This window comes from Myotis daubentonii, chromosome 15 (genome assembly GCF_963259705.1).
Source record: "Myotis daubentonii chromosome 15, mMyoDau2.1, whole genome shotgun sequence".
In the NCBI taxonomy this organism is placed as follows: domain Eukaryota; kingdom Metazoa; phylum Chordata; class Mammalia; order Chiroptera; family Vespertilionidae; genus Myotis; species Myotis daubentonii.
In genome coordinates this window covers 9315585-9332668 of record NC_081854.1, presented here as the reverse complement: position 1 = coordinate 9332668, position 17084 = coordinate 9315585, and the positions used below count along the sequence as shown (strand labels likewise).

Below are 17084 nucleotides of genomic sequence, written 5' to 3'. Positions count from 1 at the left end.
GAATTGTTTGCACAGACATGCCTTCCCGATGGATGAGGAGCTCAGTCCTGTTTACACCCGAGATCCCAGCCTCCCGCACAGAGCATGGGAGTGTCTACGAAATGAATAACGAACACTGCATTCTGCTCCCCACTTGGGCACTGATCCAAAGCACAGTGTCGCCTCTGCCAGTCCCTCCCCTGTGAATTTTGTCTGGATCCCCCATCCTGCATCCCAACATGTGCCATCCTCTGCTTATTGGTGTCCCACTCTAAATCCTGAGCCTCTCCCGGGCTTAATGTCCCAGAGCCCAGCAGGTCTCAGGCCCACAGAGGTGACCAAGTGTTGTGTTGAGTAAAACATTGCTGTGGGCTCTAGTGATCACACTGTGCCCCTCGGGGGTTCAGGCTTAGGGACCTCTCTTGGCCCGAACCCAGAAAAACCATCTGATGCCTCCCAGCCTCTCTTCACACCATGGCTTCCTCCTGGTCCCTCTTCCTGCTCTGGGGGCCTGGAGCCAGTTCCTACCGGGTCATGAGCACAGATTACACACATCTCTTCCCAGCTCTGAGTTCAGTGACTTCAGATTCGTGCCTTGAACTCAGCCATAGTGGGAGGGTTTACACCACAGAAATTGGCAAACGCTACCAATCAGGGCTCTTCCTCTCCCTGGAGAGCAAGTTGTCGGCCATCTCCCAGCGTACCACGGCCTCCCACCCCACTCTCTTTCACCGCGTACCTGGCGAAACCCACGAGTGAAAGGCTCCTGGCTCCTGCCTCCCCTGAGCTAGAAATGAAAAGAAGTCAGATGAGGAGGAAGAGGCCAGAGCACCAAACTTCCAAGAGTGTCAAAATGCCCGATGCTTCCCTAAAATTCTCACAGTGCTCTTCTCTTTGCTGTGGGTCAAATTATGTTGAAAGAAATATGGTGTTGCTCCAGGGAAACATCCTCAGGCCAAGCACTGTTGTCCAGTCCCACAATCAAAACTGCAAGCGAACAGTCTACAAGAGGAATTGTCTATTTTAAATGTGGGCCTTCCTCCAAATCCGGTTCTCACCCCACCCCTACTTTTGTGTGTTTATATGTCAGGAAGCCTGTCCACCTCTTTCTCTATGAAATACCCACAACTAGGGCTGGTCCACCCCTTGAAACGACCCCAGTTCCTCCCATGTTTGGGTGAGCTTCACCTTTAGACAACCCTAAACCAAAAGGAAAAAATATACTAGTAGACATGGAGCAGGCAACTTGCCTTCCATTCTCCTACCAAATGTGTCCATTCCCAACGTCCGAATGAATGAATGACCAAACGATGAAGTATCTTTAAGAAGAAACTAGGAAATAGATACTAGATACATAGCAAACAGGCCCCTGTACCTACCATGTAACTGTCATTTGTAAAGTTGGTTATCATCGCCAAATACATGGCCTAAGCTTCCATGATGGGGCCTCTTAAAGTCTACCTTTGGAAGTTCTAGAAGGATCGCCAGCCATGTGCTAAAGAAGAGTTTAAAATGGAAAGTTAGGAAATCAAACCTCCCTACTGGTTTGTTCAAACCTTTTACCCCCAAATCAACTGTGAGTTTGGTTTCGTTTCATCTCGGGGCAAGTTCTCAGTGCCAGTTTCTGGAGTCTGGGGCTCATGTTTGAAAATGCCCGTTAGAATCGGTGTGAGATGGTGCTGGGTTGAGAGAATTACTGAGCCCTGCTGAAGGAGCCCCTCTCCCAGGGAGGAAAGGGGTGGACTGTGTTGTGTTAAGCTGCTCAGGAAGTCAAAGTGGCCACAGCCTTTGGCAGGATGGCTGGCTCCTGCTGCTTTTGCAGAGCTGTTGTCCAAGTACCTAAGCTTCAGGGAGGAGACTTAAACAAGAGGTGGAGACGTCGCTTCTATAAGATCTGAAACTTCCAGGCACTCTGATCTTTGTAGTCCAGAGGATCCATGGGGTTGTAGGCAAATTTCCAGGTGCCTGTAGGGTCCTTGAATTCCAAGCTGTCCATAGGGCTGTAGGCGCCATAGCTCTGGCCTGACAGGGAGGTGGGTGACTGGGCCAGGGAGGGTCCCATGGAGGGCCCAGAAAGGGGGCTGAGAGCCGGGCCCCCCAACTGGGGCACCATGGGAGAAAGATAGGGATCCAGGCCACTGAAGAAGGAGCTGGGAGACCCATAGGCTGAGGGGGAAGAGCAGAAAGCAGAGGCTGGGGCGTAGGTCATGGCGTAGGGTGCTGAGGTCAGAGAAGGCCCTGAGGCCACTAGCCCAGCCCTCTGGGCCTCGGGCAAAGGGGACTCTGAGGCTGGACTCCAAATGGACACAGTGGCCACTCCCGCGGTGGGGGAGCCTGAGGGGCCAGGCAGAGGGGGGCTGTAGGAATCTGAGATGCCCAGGGGGTCTGGACAGACATCAGTGGAGGGCCTTGGGGATGTGCCCGCCTTCCTCTTGGCAGGACGAGCCTTGGCTTGTGCCCCTGGGGGCTGCTGCTGCTGTTTCTGCTGCTGCCGCTGCTGTCTGCACTTAGCCCTGCGGTTCTTGAACCAAACCTGGGGGGTAAGAAGAGAGTGCGGTTGGGGGGGGGGGTGGTGAGTGGGGAGGAGGCCCTCATGGTGCTCAGAAATGATGCTGCTTATTGGTGAGACACGCCAGAGTCATACCTCTTCACTTTGCAGTCAGATATGGGCCACTCCATCCATCCATCCATCCAACCTCCCAACCATCCAACCATTCATACATACAATTGTACATATATACGTTCATACAAACACACATCTGTCCACCCATCCAGTCATTCATATGCACATAAATACATTCATCCATCCAATGCATACATGCAGTCACACAGATATACATATAACTGGGCACACATACACACATATCCATCCAATCACGTGCACATGCATACAATCATCCAAACACACACATATATATTCATCCATTCAATCAGTTAATAAACATACACTAACCCTCTTCTATATCAGTGAAGCTGACATTCTAGCTGAGAGAGACAGGTTATAAACTATATGCCAGTAAATCGCATAGTATTTTAGAAGGTAATAAATACTATAGAAGAACCAATTGAGCAGCATAAGGGGGAGCAGTAGAGTTGGCGGGAAGGGAAAATTGCAACTGTAAATCTGACCGTTGGTATAGGTCTCACTGACTGACACAGTGACTTGATTGGCTGGTAAAGATCTTGAACAGGTGATGGGGAGTAGCCATTCCAGGGAGAGGGAACAGAGTGCAAAGGTCCTGAGGCAAGAGTGTGCTTGCAGGCATGTTAGAGGAGGAACCGGGGCCAGTGGCTGGAGTGGAGTGGGAGGGGTAGGAGTGGGAGAGGCAAGGCCAGTGAGGGGGTGAGGACTTTAGGCCCCTTTATGACTGACGGTGGCAGTCACTCTGGGACCTCTCCTTCCTCCCCTCACTCTGGGCCCCAGGAAGGGCTGGGAGGGGCCCAGGGAACAGAAATCCCACCTGAACCCTGGACTCCGGCAGATTGATTTTCAGGGCCACCTCCTCTCGGGCGTACACATCTGGGTACTGGGTCTTGGCAAACAGGGCCTCCAGCTCCTCCAGCTGGCTCCGGGTGAAGGTGGTCCGCTCCCGCCGCTGCTTTCTCGGGGCACCTTGGGAAGCGGGGGGGGGGGGGGGGGCAATGGAGCTCTCAGGTGACCGGGACTCCCAGTCTCTTCCTCAGCTGGTGTGAGGCCCTGAGGGTGCGTGGGACCCCAAGAAGCCCTTTCTGGGTGTTCATCTGACCTTCTAGACCTCCCTCTGACCCCCTTTTGCCTATCATATTGGGGCTCATGCCTCACCCCGAGGAGAATTGGCTTTAGCCTTGCAGGGAGGTGTATGGATTTATTTTTTTGTTCCCGTTCCAAAATTCCTTAGGCACTAAGACATAACGTTGTAGATATCCAACCATTTGTCACCCATCACGGTCTGTAATGTTCAATTTAATGGGAAAAAAGCCCAGCTAACAGATAATGCCCCCAAATGGAGAGCTCACTTCCCTAACAGATTGGAATCCCACTGGGTCCCTGGTCCAGATCACTCCCCGCTCCCCCACCCTGCTGGAAGTCGGTCCATCCTTGCTGCTTGACACAGTGGCTGCAGGGAAGAAACATCTGCACAGCATATGTTTCAAGGGACCTGGCGTATATGGCATACTGTTCTTCTTTTTTTTTTAAAAAAAATATATTTTATTGATTTTTTACAGAGAGGAAGGGAGAGAGATAGAGAGTTAGAAACATCGATGAGAGAGTTAGAAACATCGATGAGAGAGAAACATCGATCAGCTGCCTCCTACACATCTCCTACTGGGGATGTGCCCGCAACCCAGGTACATGCCCTTGACCGGAATCGAACCTGGGACCTTTCAGTCCGCAAGCTGACGCTCTATCCACTGAGCCAAACCGGTTTCGGCTGGCATACTGTTCTTAATATGTTTGCTCCCCTTCTTGGCGCTATGTGTTTTAACCAAGGTCACCTCTCTGAGAAAGGTTGTTTCCCCAGGTAGGGGTTTTTCCCTGAAGTTAGGGAGGGAATAAAACCCCTTAACTAAGTGCCAGGCGGGTAGTTAATCACTTTACTCCCTGGAATGGAGATAAGAAACGCCCTAACCTTTGGAATAGAAATTGATAGGATTAAAATCAACTGGTATAAATACAGATGTAACAAGACAATAAAACACAGAACCTGGCTGGAGAACCTAGTGAGAGAACATGGCAAGAGAACCTGGACAGAACCTGGCTGGGAATCCTGGATAGAGATCCTGGCTAGGCTGCTGATCAACTGAAAGCTGTCTCCGTGTCATTCCTTCTTCGCTGCCTCTGTCCACACCTTTGGGAACCCCTGGAGCTGCTGGGGCTCGGCCCCAACACCACCCCAGAAGGAACCACCGTCCTACATTCTAGGAATGTCCAAGCCGCATGGAGTAGTGTTTGCATTTACGTGTGGGCCTGATGTCACCCCTGTGGGTGCCCATCGTCTTCCTGAGGTGAAGGGACCCCAGAGGCCCCAAAAGGGGGGGCCAGCCCGGGTGTTGGGGAGAAGGGCTATACTCACTCGGATAGGACACAGCCTGGTGCATCAGATCCACGCTGGGGCCGCTCAGGGCCAAGGCGCTGATGGAATAGTGGGGCCCCGGGTTCATATACGCCATCATGATCTTCGCGGACACTGGGGACCAGGTGAGTGGGCCTGCAAGAGAAGGGGTGGGTGGGACTCCAACTCTCCCCTGCTACCTTGTGGTGACAGGAAGGCTTGGCTTCAAATCCTGCCTCAGTCTCTTTGCCTCTGTGCCTCAGTTTCCCCTCTGTAAAAATGACCTGCTGCTAAGGGTCCCAAAGTTTCACTGAGCCCTGGCCGGTGTGGCTCGGTTGGTTGCAGCACCATCTTGTACACTGAATGGTGGGGGGTTCCATTTCTGATCAGGGCACATACCCAGGTTTTGGGCTATTCCCCAGGTTTCAGGGTATGTGCAGGAGGCAACCGATCCATGTTTCTCTCTCTCTCTCTCTTTTTCTCTCTCTAAAATAAATTTTAAAACATTCTAGTGTCCTGGCTGGTGTGCAAAGTGGTTAGAGCGTTGGTCCTGTGCACCCAAGGGTTGTAGGTTGGTCCGCAGCCCTGGTTGGGGCGTGTGTGGGAGGCAACCAATCTATGTGTCTCTCTCTCTCTCTCTCACATCAATGTTTCTCTCTCTTTCATTCTCACTAGAAGTCAATGGAAAAAATATCCTCAGGTGAGGACTAACAACAAAAAATACTGGTAAAACCAATTTCAATTTTAAAAAAAAGTGTCACCAAGACTGTGTGTAGGGCAGAGCTGAAGCTGTGAACAGACACCATAAATAAAAGTTCTTCTTCCTACTCTGTCCTTTAAAAAGTCTGACCCTGCCCTTTCCCTCACCAAAACCTTTCCTTCTAGGACCCCGGAAAAGATGTCCAGCCTCACGCAAACCAGGGAGAGCAGGTGACCAGCTGTCCCGGTCGTGTGGGACGCAGGTTTCTGGAGACGTGGGGCGCCCAGAATTAAACCCAAAGATTCCCAAACCAGCTGCGTGTCACCCTGAGGGAAGGCCACATTAAAGCACTGGGTGTTGCTCTTCCACACCCACGTCTTAGGCATGTCTTGGTGGATGAATAGATCTGTGTGTATGAGGTGAGATAGATGGATGTAGGGGTGGGTATGTATGTGTTTGTATGAATGTATGTATGTGCAATTGTATGTATCGAATGGTTAGGTGGATGCATAACTATGTTTACCTCTGTTCCTTGAATTCACCTCAGAAATAGCTGGTCCCTAATGACTTAAATAAACCTTTCACCTGTGTTTATTCACCATATGTGTCTGAAAGATTTTGAAATATTTTTAAATTACAATTTGAAAATAGGGATGAGTGTGTGTGTATTTTAGAGACCATATACTACCATATTAAATATAATGTAAATTATATAAGATATATATATATACAATATATATATTCAAAAATATGGTTCTGAGCAGTATGTATAGCATGCTACCATTTGTGATTTTATTATCCTATATAATTAAAGCCTAATATGTTAAGTATCTGGTCGTCCATTCAACCAATCAAAGCATAATATGCTAATGATATGCTAAGGCTGCTCAACCGCTCACTATGACATGCACTGACCACCAGGGGGCAGATGCTCTGACCAGTATGTTAGCTTGCTCCTGAGGTATGGCTGATCGGGACTGAGCAAGATGGGCCGGACCACCCTGGAGCCCTCCCACAGTCCCTCCTCAGCCCCAAATGTGCACTGGTGGGGTCCCTCAGCCTGGACTGCACCCTCTCACAATCCGGGACCCCTCAGGGGATGTCGGAGAGCCGGTTTTGGCCCGATCCCACAGGCCAGGCTGAGGGACCCCACTGGTACATGAATTCATGCACCAGACCTCTAGTTTTATTATATTTTTAAAAACTTGAAAAAAGACTCTTTTCTTTTGGAAAAAAATTGAACTACAGTTGACATTCAATATATTAGTTTCAGGTGTACAGCATATCATTTGTGATGTTTTTATCCTTAGCCAAACATATGTTTATTGATTTGAGACAGAGAGGAAGAGAGAGAGAGAGAGAGAGAGAGAGAGAGAGAGAGAGAGAGAGAAATGTGAAAGAGAAACATCCATTGATTGCCTCCTGACCAGGAACTTAGGTGTGACCAGGAATCAAACCTGCAACCTTTCTGTGTACAGGACAATGCTGCAACCCACTGAGCCACCAGGGCTGGATAACTTTTTAACCAATATATACATGTAACCTTTTCAAAAACGAAAGCAATCATAACCTTAAAAACAACAACAACAACAAAAGCAAATAAAGAAAAAAACCACGCGAACCTTTCCACAGGCCTTTATTGCCCTTGTTAAGGTTACCTCGCAGCTTCCCAGGGACAGCACGTGCTGTTCCCTGAACCAGGAATGCCTGTCCCCAGTTCAAAGTCCCCCCAGTAGCGAACCCCTCCTCCTCTCGTTTCAGCTCAAACATAACCTCTTAGGAAGGGGCCACCCCACACCTTCAGCTGGATGTTTCTCTCTCTCTCTCTCTCTCTCTCTCTCTCTCTCTCTCTCTCTCTCTCTCACACACACACACACACACACACACACACACACACACACACGGGCTCATTTCTCTCCTGCTCCTCAGGACTTTGCACATAATAAGTAGAACACACAGACGTTTGTTTACCCATCTGTCTCCCCCAACTCTGTCAACTACCCGAGTGCAGGGATGAGATATATTTCTGTCCCTGCTGTGTTCCCGGCACCCCCAATAAATATATACATTTTAAATATGGAACACTTCACGAATTTGCACATCATCCTTGTGCAGGGGCCATGCTAATCTCCGTATCATTCCAATGTTAGTATATGCACTGCCGAAGTGAGCACCCCAATAAATATTGGAAAAGCAAGTGCATTCACCCGGCTCTGAGAACAAGGGGTGCAACAAGAAACAAGACACACAGCCTCTCTGTTCTCATGGGAGTGAACTTCCAGGTTCCAGTCAGATAAACGGGCAGTGAACAAAGAAGTAGATTTGATTTTTTTTTTTCCCTCAGAAAATCAGAACGCTTTCAGAGAGTTTCAAGAACTCCGAGGAAAACTAAACAGGGGTGATATCATAATGGCAGCTGTGGGTGACGGCGAGGCATCTAATTCAGATCAGGGAAGAGCCCTCTGTAAGGGGGTGACCTTGGTGCTGCCAAGGGAAGGACTCCGTGCCAGCCATGGCCAGATCTCAGGACTCACACTGTTCCAGGCTGAGGGAACAGCAGGCGCAAAGGCCTGGAGGCTGGGATCGGTTCTCTTTCTTGTTGGAGGAGAAACAAGGTGTCCAGCATGACTAGAAGGAGCAATCAAGGGGGAACGTGGACTAAGGTTACGTAGAACCTGGTAGGAAGGTCCTGGCGGGGGGGGGGCCTCAGTGCTGGTAATAGTTACAGCAGAAACAGTAACATCTTATATAATAAAAGGGTAATATGCAAATTGACCTTAACAACAGAATGACCAGGAATGACTGGTCGCTATGACATGCACTGACCACCAGGGGGCAGACGCTCAATGCAAAAGCTGCCCTCTAGTGGTCAGTGCGCTCCCACAGGGAGAGCTCCGCTCAGCCACAAGCCAGGCTGATGGCTGAAAGTGCAGCAGCAGTGGCAGGAGCCTCTCCCACCTGCGCAGCGGCACTAAGGATGTCTGACTAAAGATCCCCCAGGGAGTGGGCCTAAACCAGCAGGGGGACATCCCCCAAGGGGTCCTGGACTGCGAGAGGGTGCAGGCTGGGCTGAGGGACCCCCCTGAGTGCATGAACTTTTGTGCATCGGGCCTCTAGTTAAATCATAAGGATCTATTGGTGCCATAGCGGCACCCAATCATCTTCACCCTGGTCTTCACACTCTTGAACTGTCCTTCCCACTGAGCAGGGCTGATGTGTGCAACTAACAGGCTGTCAGAAATGACAGCGAGACTTCGCAACTGTCTCCTTCCCTGGAGGGTGCTCAAGCCACCTGTAGGGAGATCTGTGCAGCCGGGAACCAAGGCCTCCTGCCAACAGCCATGGGATCGAGCCCCCAGTCAAGCCCTCAAACACCCAGCCCTCGTGGGACTCTGAACACGGCAGCCTGAGTCACCTGAGCCAGAACCAGGCAGTCCCACTGCTCCTGGACTCCTGCCCCTCAGAAACTGTGGGACATCATAAACCTTTACCGTCTTAAGCTTCAAGGTTTGGGGGTAGCTTGTTCCACAGCCACAGATCACTCACACCCAAGCCTTCTCCGTGGAGATATCACCGACGCCTCAGCACAACCCATGGAGGTAGAACCTGTATTACTAGGATGTCCCCATTTTACAGATGAGAACATCTGCAGGCTCAGGTGCCGGGACTCGCCCAGGCTGTGCGTGGGGCCCTGGGATTCCTGGAGAATTCCTGACGGCCCTGTTCTCCCAGTCCCCTCCCTCCCCCCACCCCCCCCCACCCCCGGCTTCCCTGTGTCCTCTCTCTCTTCTCCAGGGAGGGATGATGTTCCATCGGAACCTCCAGAGAGAGTGGAAACATGGAGAATCATGAACGTGTCCGGTTCCAGACAATTTGCTGGGCCCAGAACAAGAGCATCTACTTCTAGCGTCTTCGCCCTGGAATCCTTGCCGGGCTATCGTGCCAGCGGCTGGCCTTCCGGAAAGCCTGGGATTCCATCCTATGGGTAGGGAATGTGAGCCTCGCTCCCCATCAAGCAGCTGATAATGACAATGACCTCTGGGACATAGGGTTTGCCCACTCCTCAGACAACGGACAAGATTTGAGCAAAGAATAATAACAACAAGCCCTAACCCAGTAGTTCAGTGGTTAGAGTGCCACTCTGATACGCCAAGCTGTGGCTTCAAATCCCTGTCAGGGCACATACAAGAATCAGCCAATGAATGCATAACTAAGTGGAACTACCCGGCCGGCGTGGTTCAGTGGCTGAGCATGGACCTATGAACCAAGAGGTCACGGTTCAGTTCCAATCAAGGGCACATGCCTGGGTTTCGGGCTCGATCTCCAAGGTGGGGGGCGTGCAGGAGGCAGCCAATCAATGATTCTCTCTCAACATTGATGTTTCTATTTCTCTCTCTTCCTTCTTCTCTGAAATCAATATATATATATATATATATATATATATATATATATATATATATATATATATATATATGTAACAAAATCCATGTTCCTCTCTCTTTCTCTCTCCCTTCTTCTCTCTCTAGTCAATACATAAAATATTCAAAAAAATAATAACACCAAAAATAGTAGTGGGCACACATTGAAGACTCTGGGTTTGGCAATGAGGCAGCCGATACTCTCAGGATGTCAGGGCTGCTTCCCTCGGCTGCCACTCGGCCGGAGGCTGTCTGGCCTGACGGAGCTCAGACAACAACGTTCGCCTTTTGTTAGAACTTACACCAGCCTGGCAGCAGCCCTGTGACCAGTCTGCCGGGTGAACTTCAAGGCCACGATGTTTCAGGATCCCAAAGAGTAGGAAGAGGGAGACCGTTGTCCCTGCCCTGGGGACCCACCTGCGGGTGCTCGGGGCTCCTGGGGTTCAGCAGCCACTGGGTCCAGACTCCTACCTGGGCGGGTGCTCTGACAGGTGCGGCCTGGAGGCTCACACCCACCTTGTGGGGACGGAGATCATCCCATTCTACAGGCGGGGAAACTGAGGCTGAGGGTGGGGAGGAAGGGCCCCCCCAAGGTCAGGCAGCCACAACCAGGCGACCTCCAGTTGGGGTGCCCAACTGCTCGGACACTGCAGCCAGGGCCTCAGAACAAGATCTTGGGAACAATAATCCAGTGAAAACATTGTTATCCTGTGTCACAGAGGGAGAAACAGGCTTAGAGGCAAGTCCCAGTCCTGTCTTGCACGTCGGTGGCAGAGCCAGCGCCTGTCCCCTGAGCCTGCGCCCTCCCGATCTCCAAGCTACACAGCCTCTTAGGAAACTCACCACCACCCCACGGAGCTCAGACGTCCAATTCTCCAATGAGAGAACTGAGGCTGAGTGTGGTTCTGCCCATTCTCAAGGTCACACAAGGTGTGTCTGGCACAACCGGGAACAGAACCCAGAGAGCCCTGCCCTTGACCCTCAAATCTACCTGGGATTTCCCCAAAGCAGGATGAGGCCAGTGACACGGGCTTGCCGTGGCTCATCTGACTGAGGCCCAGAGAGGGCAGGTGAAGGGCCCAAGGCTGCACAGCGAGAAAGGGCAGGCTTCCCTCCCAGACTCAAGAGCTCCACGTCAGCCTCGGCAGGACTCGCCCAGCTCAGCCTCATTCCAGGTCCTCCTTCTTCAGATCTCCGTGGCCCGTGAGCTCCTCCATCCGTGGGACCAGGACCTGAGGCGCATGGGCCACCACCTGAGACGGAACCTGGGAAAGCCAGAGCCTCTGGGCGCAGTGAGGTCCCCACGTAAGCAGTTCACCAGCACTGTGACCCCCAAATCGTCCCCTTCCCAGGTCCCTTGGACTTTCATTCTCTCAGTCTCCCCTCCCTCCCTCCTGTAGCCCCGAAACCTTGGCCCTCTGTGTGGCCTCAGTTCTACTTGTCACTCATCCATCTATTCAACAAATACTTGGGCATCCCCAGCACATGCCAGGCATGGGAGGGAACCCAGGTTCCGTGGACAAACGCACAAAGGATGAGGAAGTTTCAGGCGGTGAGGAGTTTTAAAGAAAATACCACAGGGAGGTGCGCTAGGTGCCGTCAAGCGGGCGAGAGGCCCCAGCCCTGGGAACCGAGAGAGCTCAGTGGTGTCATTGCCCCTGACTCCTCCAGTGTCCCCAAGCCATGCCCCCCCCCGCCCCATCCACCCTCATTCTCTCCTGCTGCAGTCACAACCCAGCGGGGTCCCCCTCCGTCAGGTGGAACCTCTGTTCCACGTGGGATTCTGCCATCAGACATGGAGACAGTCTGGAATACAATGAGCCCGACTTCTGCCCGCTCCTGTCTCCTCTCTCACGCCCGTCCCCATCCCCTCCGGTGCTCCCGCAGACACTCACCTCAGGACGGAGGGACAGGGCCCACGTCCAGGACAGTTGTCAGATGGCAGAGGCTGGAGGAGACGGGTCCCCTCACATGGGGAGACTTTAAGCCCCGGCTGGCAGTGATGTCATTTGCCATGTGGCCTGGATCTCGGAGGGTAATCCTGGCCCGGGTGGGGGACTGGGCCCCGGGAGGTGGCATTGGCTGGGAGGGGGAGGGGCACCCATCTGCCTAATCCCCTCCTCTCCCCACCATGACATCTTGGCAATTAGGGCTGAAGGGAAAGGGGGGCCCAGCTCCTGCCTGTGACCAGGAGCCCCCACTCCTCGGGCAAGTTCTTCCTTAGGACTTACTGGTGAAAGAGGAGGAAAATGCTGGGATTCCTGAGAGACCGTTTGAAAAACGAGGAAGCAGGGCTTTCTGGGGCCCTCTCCTGGGTCACCCCTTCTCTCCCAGCAGTCTGTCTGCCGATGAATTCACCTCTGCTCTGCTCCATTGCGCTCTTGTTCTGCCTCTGTTTCCCTTTTTTTGGCCTCAGCCCCCATCACTCTCGTCTCTGACGTTCCTGTGTCTTCATCTCCAGACATGAACTTCTCACACTTGCTTGTTCTCTCTCTCCCGCCCTCCTTCCCTCCAAGTCAATGGTCTTTGTTTGGGGTCTCTGTGCCTCAGTTTCTCTTTTCTTTGGGCCTCAGATTATACCTCTGCCAATTTGCCTGTGTGTCCCTCTCTCATTCTCCATTTCTGTGTCTGTCCCTTATCTTTATCGGTTTTACCCTACATTCCTGTCTTGGTCGCTCTTATTCTCTTTCTCTCCTTCTATTTTTCTCTCTGTGACTCCGTCTGTCTGTGTTTTGGTTTTGGCATCTGTGTATCTATCTCTCTCAGCCTCTGTGTCTCTCTATGCCTGTCCACCTCTCCCTGTAACTCCAGTCCACCCTCGGTACCTCGATCCTTTTTTCTCCAACCTCTTAAGCTCCAATCTCTCTTCCTGTTTCTTTCTCTCTTCCCTGCTTCTTCCTCTGATTCTTGTTCTCTTTCTCTAACTTTCTCTTCATTTCTTTTTATTTTTATTGATTTCAGAGAGGAGGGAGGGAGGGAGAGAGAGAGAGAGAGAGAGAGAAATTGATCAGCTGCCTCCTGCATGTCCCACACTGGGGATTGAGCCCACAACCCGAGCATGAGCCCTGACCAGGAATCGAACTGTGACCTCCTGGTTCATAGGTCGACACTCAACCACTGAGCCACACTGGCCGGGCTCTCTTCATTTCTTTCTCCCTGTCTAGGCACCTCTCTCATTCTGCACTTCTGATTGTCCTTGTCTCTATTACCCTCTATTTTCTTCTCTCTGTCTCCCTCTCTGTCTCTCTCTTTGGATATTAATATCTCCCTGAGCTCCTGGTCCCTACATGAGTCTCTTCCACTTCCCCATACACCCAAACACGCACGTTCACACACACATGCTCGCCCACACATACGTGCATGAGATCATGGTAATCCTGCCTTGTGGCTGGGACCTTGTGTCTCACCATCAGGGGCCCTTTCTTTCTTGCCTCCCCCGAACCTCCTGCTGGGAGAGATTAAGGCCAGCAGCCTGGCTGGGGAATCAGGGCAGGTCTCATTAGCTTGAGAAGCCTGGGAGGACCGGGAGGGAGGGAGGGGCTTCCGGACCCACAGAGGCCAGTCAGGAGACTACTTGGTGGAAGAGTCCTTCCCAAAGCAGACCCACCTGGCCCACCGGAGCAGGGAAGGGCAGATGGCCATGCAGGAGAGGGAAGAACTAACAGGTCTTTGCAGGCCCGTGGGAGAAGGTGTCAGCTACTCTGTGTCACCTCCTCCTGGAATGTTGGCCCTAATTGGCCCTGAGGCTCAGAGTGTCCCCAGGGTGGGAGGGTGTGGAGCGCTGGGTTTCAGAAGGTTTTTGCATGCACGTGGACCTGAGGTCAAGTATACTGAGGCCAAACCCGTGGTGGTTAGCCTGGAGCAAGTTGCTTTCTTTTTCATCTAACCCCAGTGACTCAGAAGGAAATCTTGGCATTTACCTTTGCTCTCCACATTTTTTTCCTCACCTCCCATGCCCAATCACCCATAAATCCTGTCATCTCTTCTTTCAGAGAATGGTCCTGTTGGAATCTACAAAATGCAGCTGGGAGAAATTTTAAAAGACCCAAGTCAATGATGAAATATACCATGTTCATGGATGGAAAGAATTAATATTGATTGTTAAGATGGCCATCCTTCTCAAACTTATCTTTAGATTAACTGCAATCCCAATCAAAATCTCAGAAGGATATTTTCATAGAAATTGACAAGCTGATTCAAAAGTCTATAGGAAGCCCAGCCAGTGTGGTTCAGTGGTTGAACGTGTCTCACATCAATGTTGTTTTCTCTTCCTCCCTCTCTCCCTCCCTCTCTCCCTCCCTCCCTGTTTCCCTCCCTCCCTCCCTCCCTCCCTCCCTTCCATTCACTCTAAAAATCAATGGAAAAAATATCCTTGGGTAAGGATTAACAACAACAACAAAAAGGTACACAATTTAATGTTTTATAGTTTATTCACAGAGTTGTGTATCTATCACCACAATCAATTTGAGAACATTTTTGTCACCACAGTTAGAAACTCCACACATACATATAACCAGTTATTCCCAATTTCCCCGCCCCCCAATTCCTGGCAACCACCAATCTACCTGACTCTGTGGATTTGCCTATTCTGGGGATTTCCTATACATGGAATTCCACAATATATTACCTTTTGTGGCTGGCTTCTTTCACTTCGAGTAATGTTTGAAGGTTCGCCCATGCTGCAGCGAGGGTCAGTACTTAATTCCTCTTCATGGTTAAGTAATATTCCATTGTATGAATACGTGATGTTTTGTTTCGCCCCTCATCAGTAGACAGCGGTTTTGGTTTGTGTCTGCTTTTGGGCTGCTGTGAATAGTGCCACCATGAACTTTCCTGTATTGTAATGTATATTCTCATAAAATAGCATCAGTGACCTTGTCCATCCATTTACAGCTCTATTGGCCAAACATGTTGCTACACTTCCAAATTCTTGAGGGCAGGGAACATGGCTTTCCTGGTCACCACTGCCTTCCCAGCATTTTTTTTTAAAAAAGATTAAAAAACAACTACAACACATTTTATTTGAGAGAAAGAAACATCGATTTGTTGTTCCACTTATTTATGCATTCATTGGTTGATTCTTTAAAAAAAAAACATTTTTATTGATTTCAGAGAGGAAGGAAAGGGAAGAGAGAGATAGAAACACCAATGATGAGAGGGAATCACTGATTAGATGCCTCCTGCATGCCCCCTACTGGGGATTGAGCCCGCAACCCCGGCATGTGTCCTTGACAGGAATCCAACCCGGGACCTTTAAGTCCACAGGCCAATGCTCTACCCACTGAGCCAAACCGGCCAGGGCCATTGGTTGATTCTTGTCTGTGCCCTGACCAGGGAAGACACACTGAGCCTTCCCATCATGACCATGCTATATTTCATCATTGACTTGGGTCTTTTAAAATTTCTCCCAGCTGCATTTTGTAGATTCCAACAGGACCATTCTCTGAAAGAAGAGATGACAGGATTTATGGGTGATTGGGCATGGGAGGTGAGGAAACAATGGGGAGAACAAAGCTAAATACCAAAATTTCTTTCTGAGTCACTGGGTTTAGTTGAAAAAGAAAGCAACTTGCTCCAGGCTAACCGTGGCCTCAGTGTAATTGACCTCAAGGCCAAGTGCATGCCAAGACCTTCTGAAACCCAGCGCTCCACACCCTCCCACCCTGGGGACACTCTGAGCCTCTGGGCCAATTAGTGCCAACATTCCAGGAGGAGGTGACACAGAGTAGCTGACACCTTCTCCCATGAGCCTGCAAAGACCTGTTTGCTCCAACCAACTGAGCCACATGGCAAGGGCCCACTTCTCGGCATTTATAAGGTGTGTAAACCTGCTAGATGATAAGAGTTGACGGATTGTGGATTTTCCACTACAGATCATTAAGTAGCAGTTCAAAAAGAAGAGCCAGACATAAATAAAAATATCTATATGTTTTATTTGATTTTGACCTTTCAGGTCATTTCCAGCTTACTGGATGGTGAGCCTTCTCAGTGAGGCTTACCCTGACCCTTGACCCCAGAAGGGTCCTGGCACAAGAAGATGAGGTCCCAAGAATGTGCTCCCAGGAAGCAGAAATCATGTCCAGTGAGGGGAGACCCTACCCTGACACGGGAAGAGGCAGTTCAGACAGTGAGCTGAATCCAGCAAGGAGATCTCATAGTTTTGGGGGGGTTTTGTATTCGATCACCCAGGTCATCGTCTCTCCCATGGATTCTAATAAAAGTCCCCTGGGGATGAGCATTGCCAGGTGTCCCGTCTCCAGACCTGAGTCCCCAGCAGAACCTGGACAAGCAAGGAGTCCAGCCCTATGTTTAGACACGGGCCTGTGCAGCTCAGAGGGGCTGGGCTGGGTGACCAGTGACACATAGACCAGACCCAGGTCATCCATTCACAAGGGAAATCAGCTAACTGTCCACCTGCACCCCATCTCCCCTCCACCGCACAGGGAAACCAGCCCGACCCCAAACCACGGTCAGGGCCAGGGTGTGTGAAGTCTTCCAACTCCAGGGCCTGGGGGAAAACGTGGAGGATGGACTGGAGAAGTGGGAGTGGGCGCTGGGGACCTGGGAGGAGGCAGCTGGATGGTGGGAGAGGTGGGGCTCCCAGGACCGGGAAGGGAGAGGATGACCCCTGGGCACTGACTGGTCTACAGGAGAGACGGTTTACTGTGATGGGGACCTCCTGAAGACACAATGCAGGGTCCCCCTAAGTTAGAGCTCCCAGAGCTTGGGACCAAGGCAGCCTTGCCACTGAGATCTCCCAGCCCTCAGGACAGCGATTGGGTGCAGTAGCTGCTCAATCAAAGAACTGATCAATGATTGTGGCTCCCCCAGGGGCAGGCAAGGAAGAGTGGATCCCAGGACCCTAGGGTGTGCCCCGTGGGCTGACCAGTAGGTGCTATTGAAGCTCCAGGCCTTGTGGACAGAGTCTTATGTGCAGAGTGCCTCACCCGGCAC

At 51.1% G+C, this 17084-nt stretch overlaps 1 protein-coding gene and 1 non-coding gene across 2 annotated transcripts; both read right to left on the bottom strand.

Annotated features, from left to right (window-relative positions):
* Nucleotides 1-1544: 1544 nt before the first annotated feature.
* Nucleotides 1545-12422, bottom strand: LOC132216657 (cone-rod homeobox protein). The gene is made up of 4 exons (XM_059665989.1): nt 12026-12422; nt 5034-5168; nt 3441-3592; nt 1545-2512 (listed from the first exon to the last, which is right to left on the bottom strand). The coding sequence occupies exons 2-4, from the start codon at nt 5131-5133 to the stop codon at nt 1865-1867; spliced, it is 900 nt and encodes a 299-aa protein (XP_059521972.1). The 5' UTR covers nt 5134-5168; nt 12026-12422; the 3' UTR covers nt 1545-1864.
* LOC132217754 (U6 spliceosomal RNA) lies at nt 7783-7884 on the bottom strand. Its single transcript, XR_009449011.1, has one exon. It is a non-coding gene; the product is annotated as a U6 spliceosomal RNA (small nuclear RNA).
* Nucleotides 12423-17084: the final 4662 nt, after the last annotated feature.

What these genes read in the sequence shown, in the direction of transcription:
- LOC132216657 (XM_059665989.1), bottom strand. Translation starts at nt 5,133, where the DNA reads ATGATGGCGTATATGAACCCGGGGCCCCACTATTCCATCAGCGCCTTG. An exon ending in CCAGGCTGTGTCCTATCCGA is followed by an intron (nt 3,593 to 5,033) that starts GTGAGTATAGCC and finishes CCGCTTCCCAAG; the next exon opens with GTGCCCCGAGAAAGCAGCGG. An exon ending in TGCCGGAGTCCAGGGTTCAG is followed by an intron (nt 2,513 to 3,440) that starts GTGGGATTTCTG and finishes CTTACCCCCCAG; the next exon opens with GTTTGGTTCAAGAACCGCAG.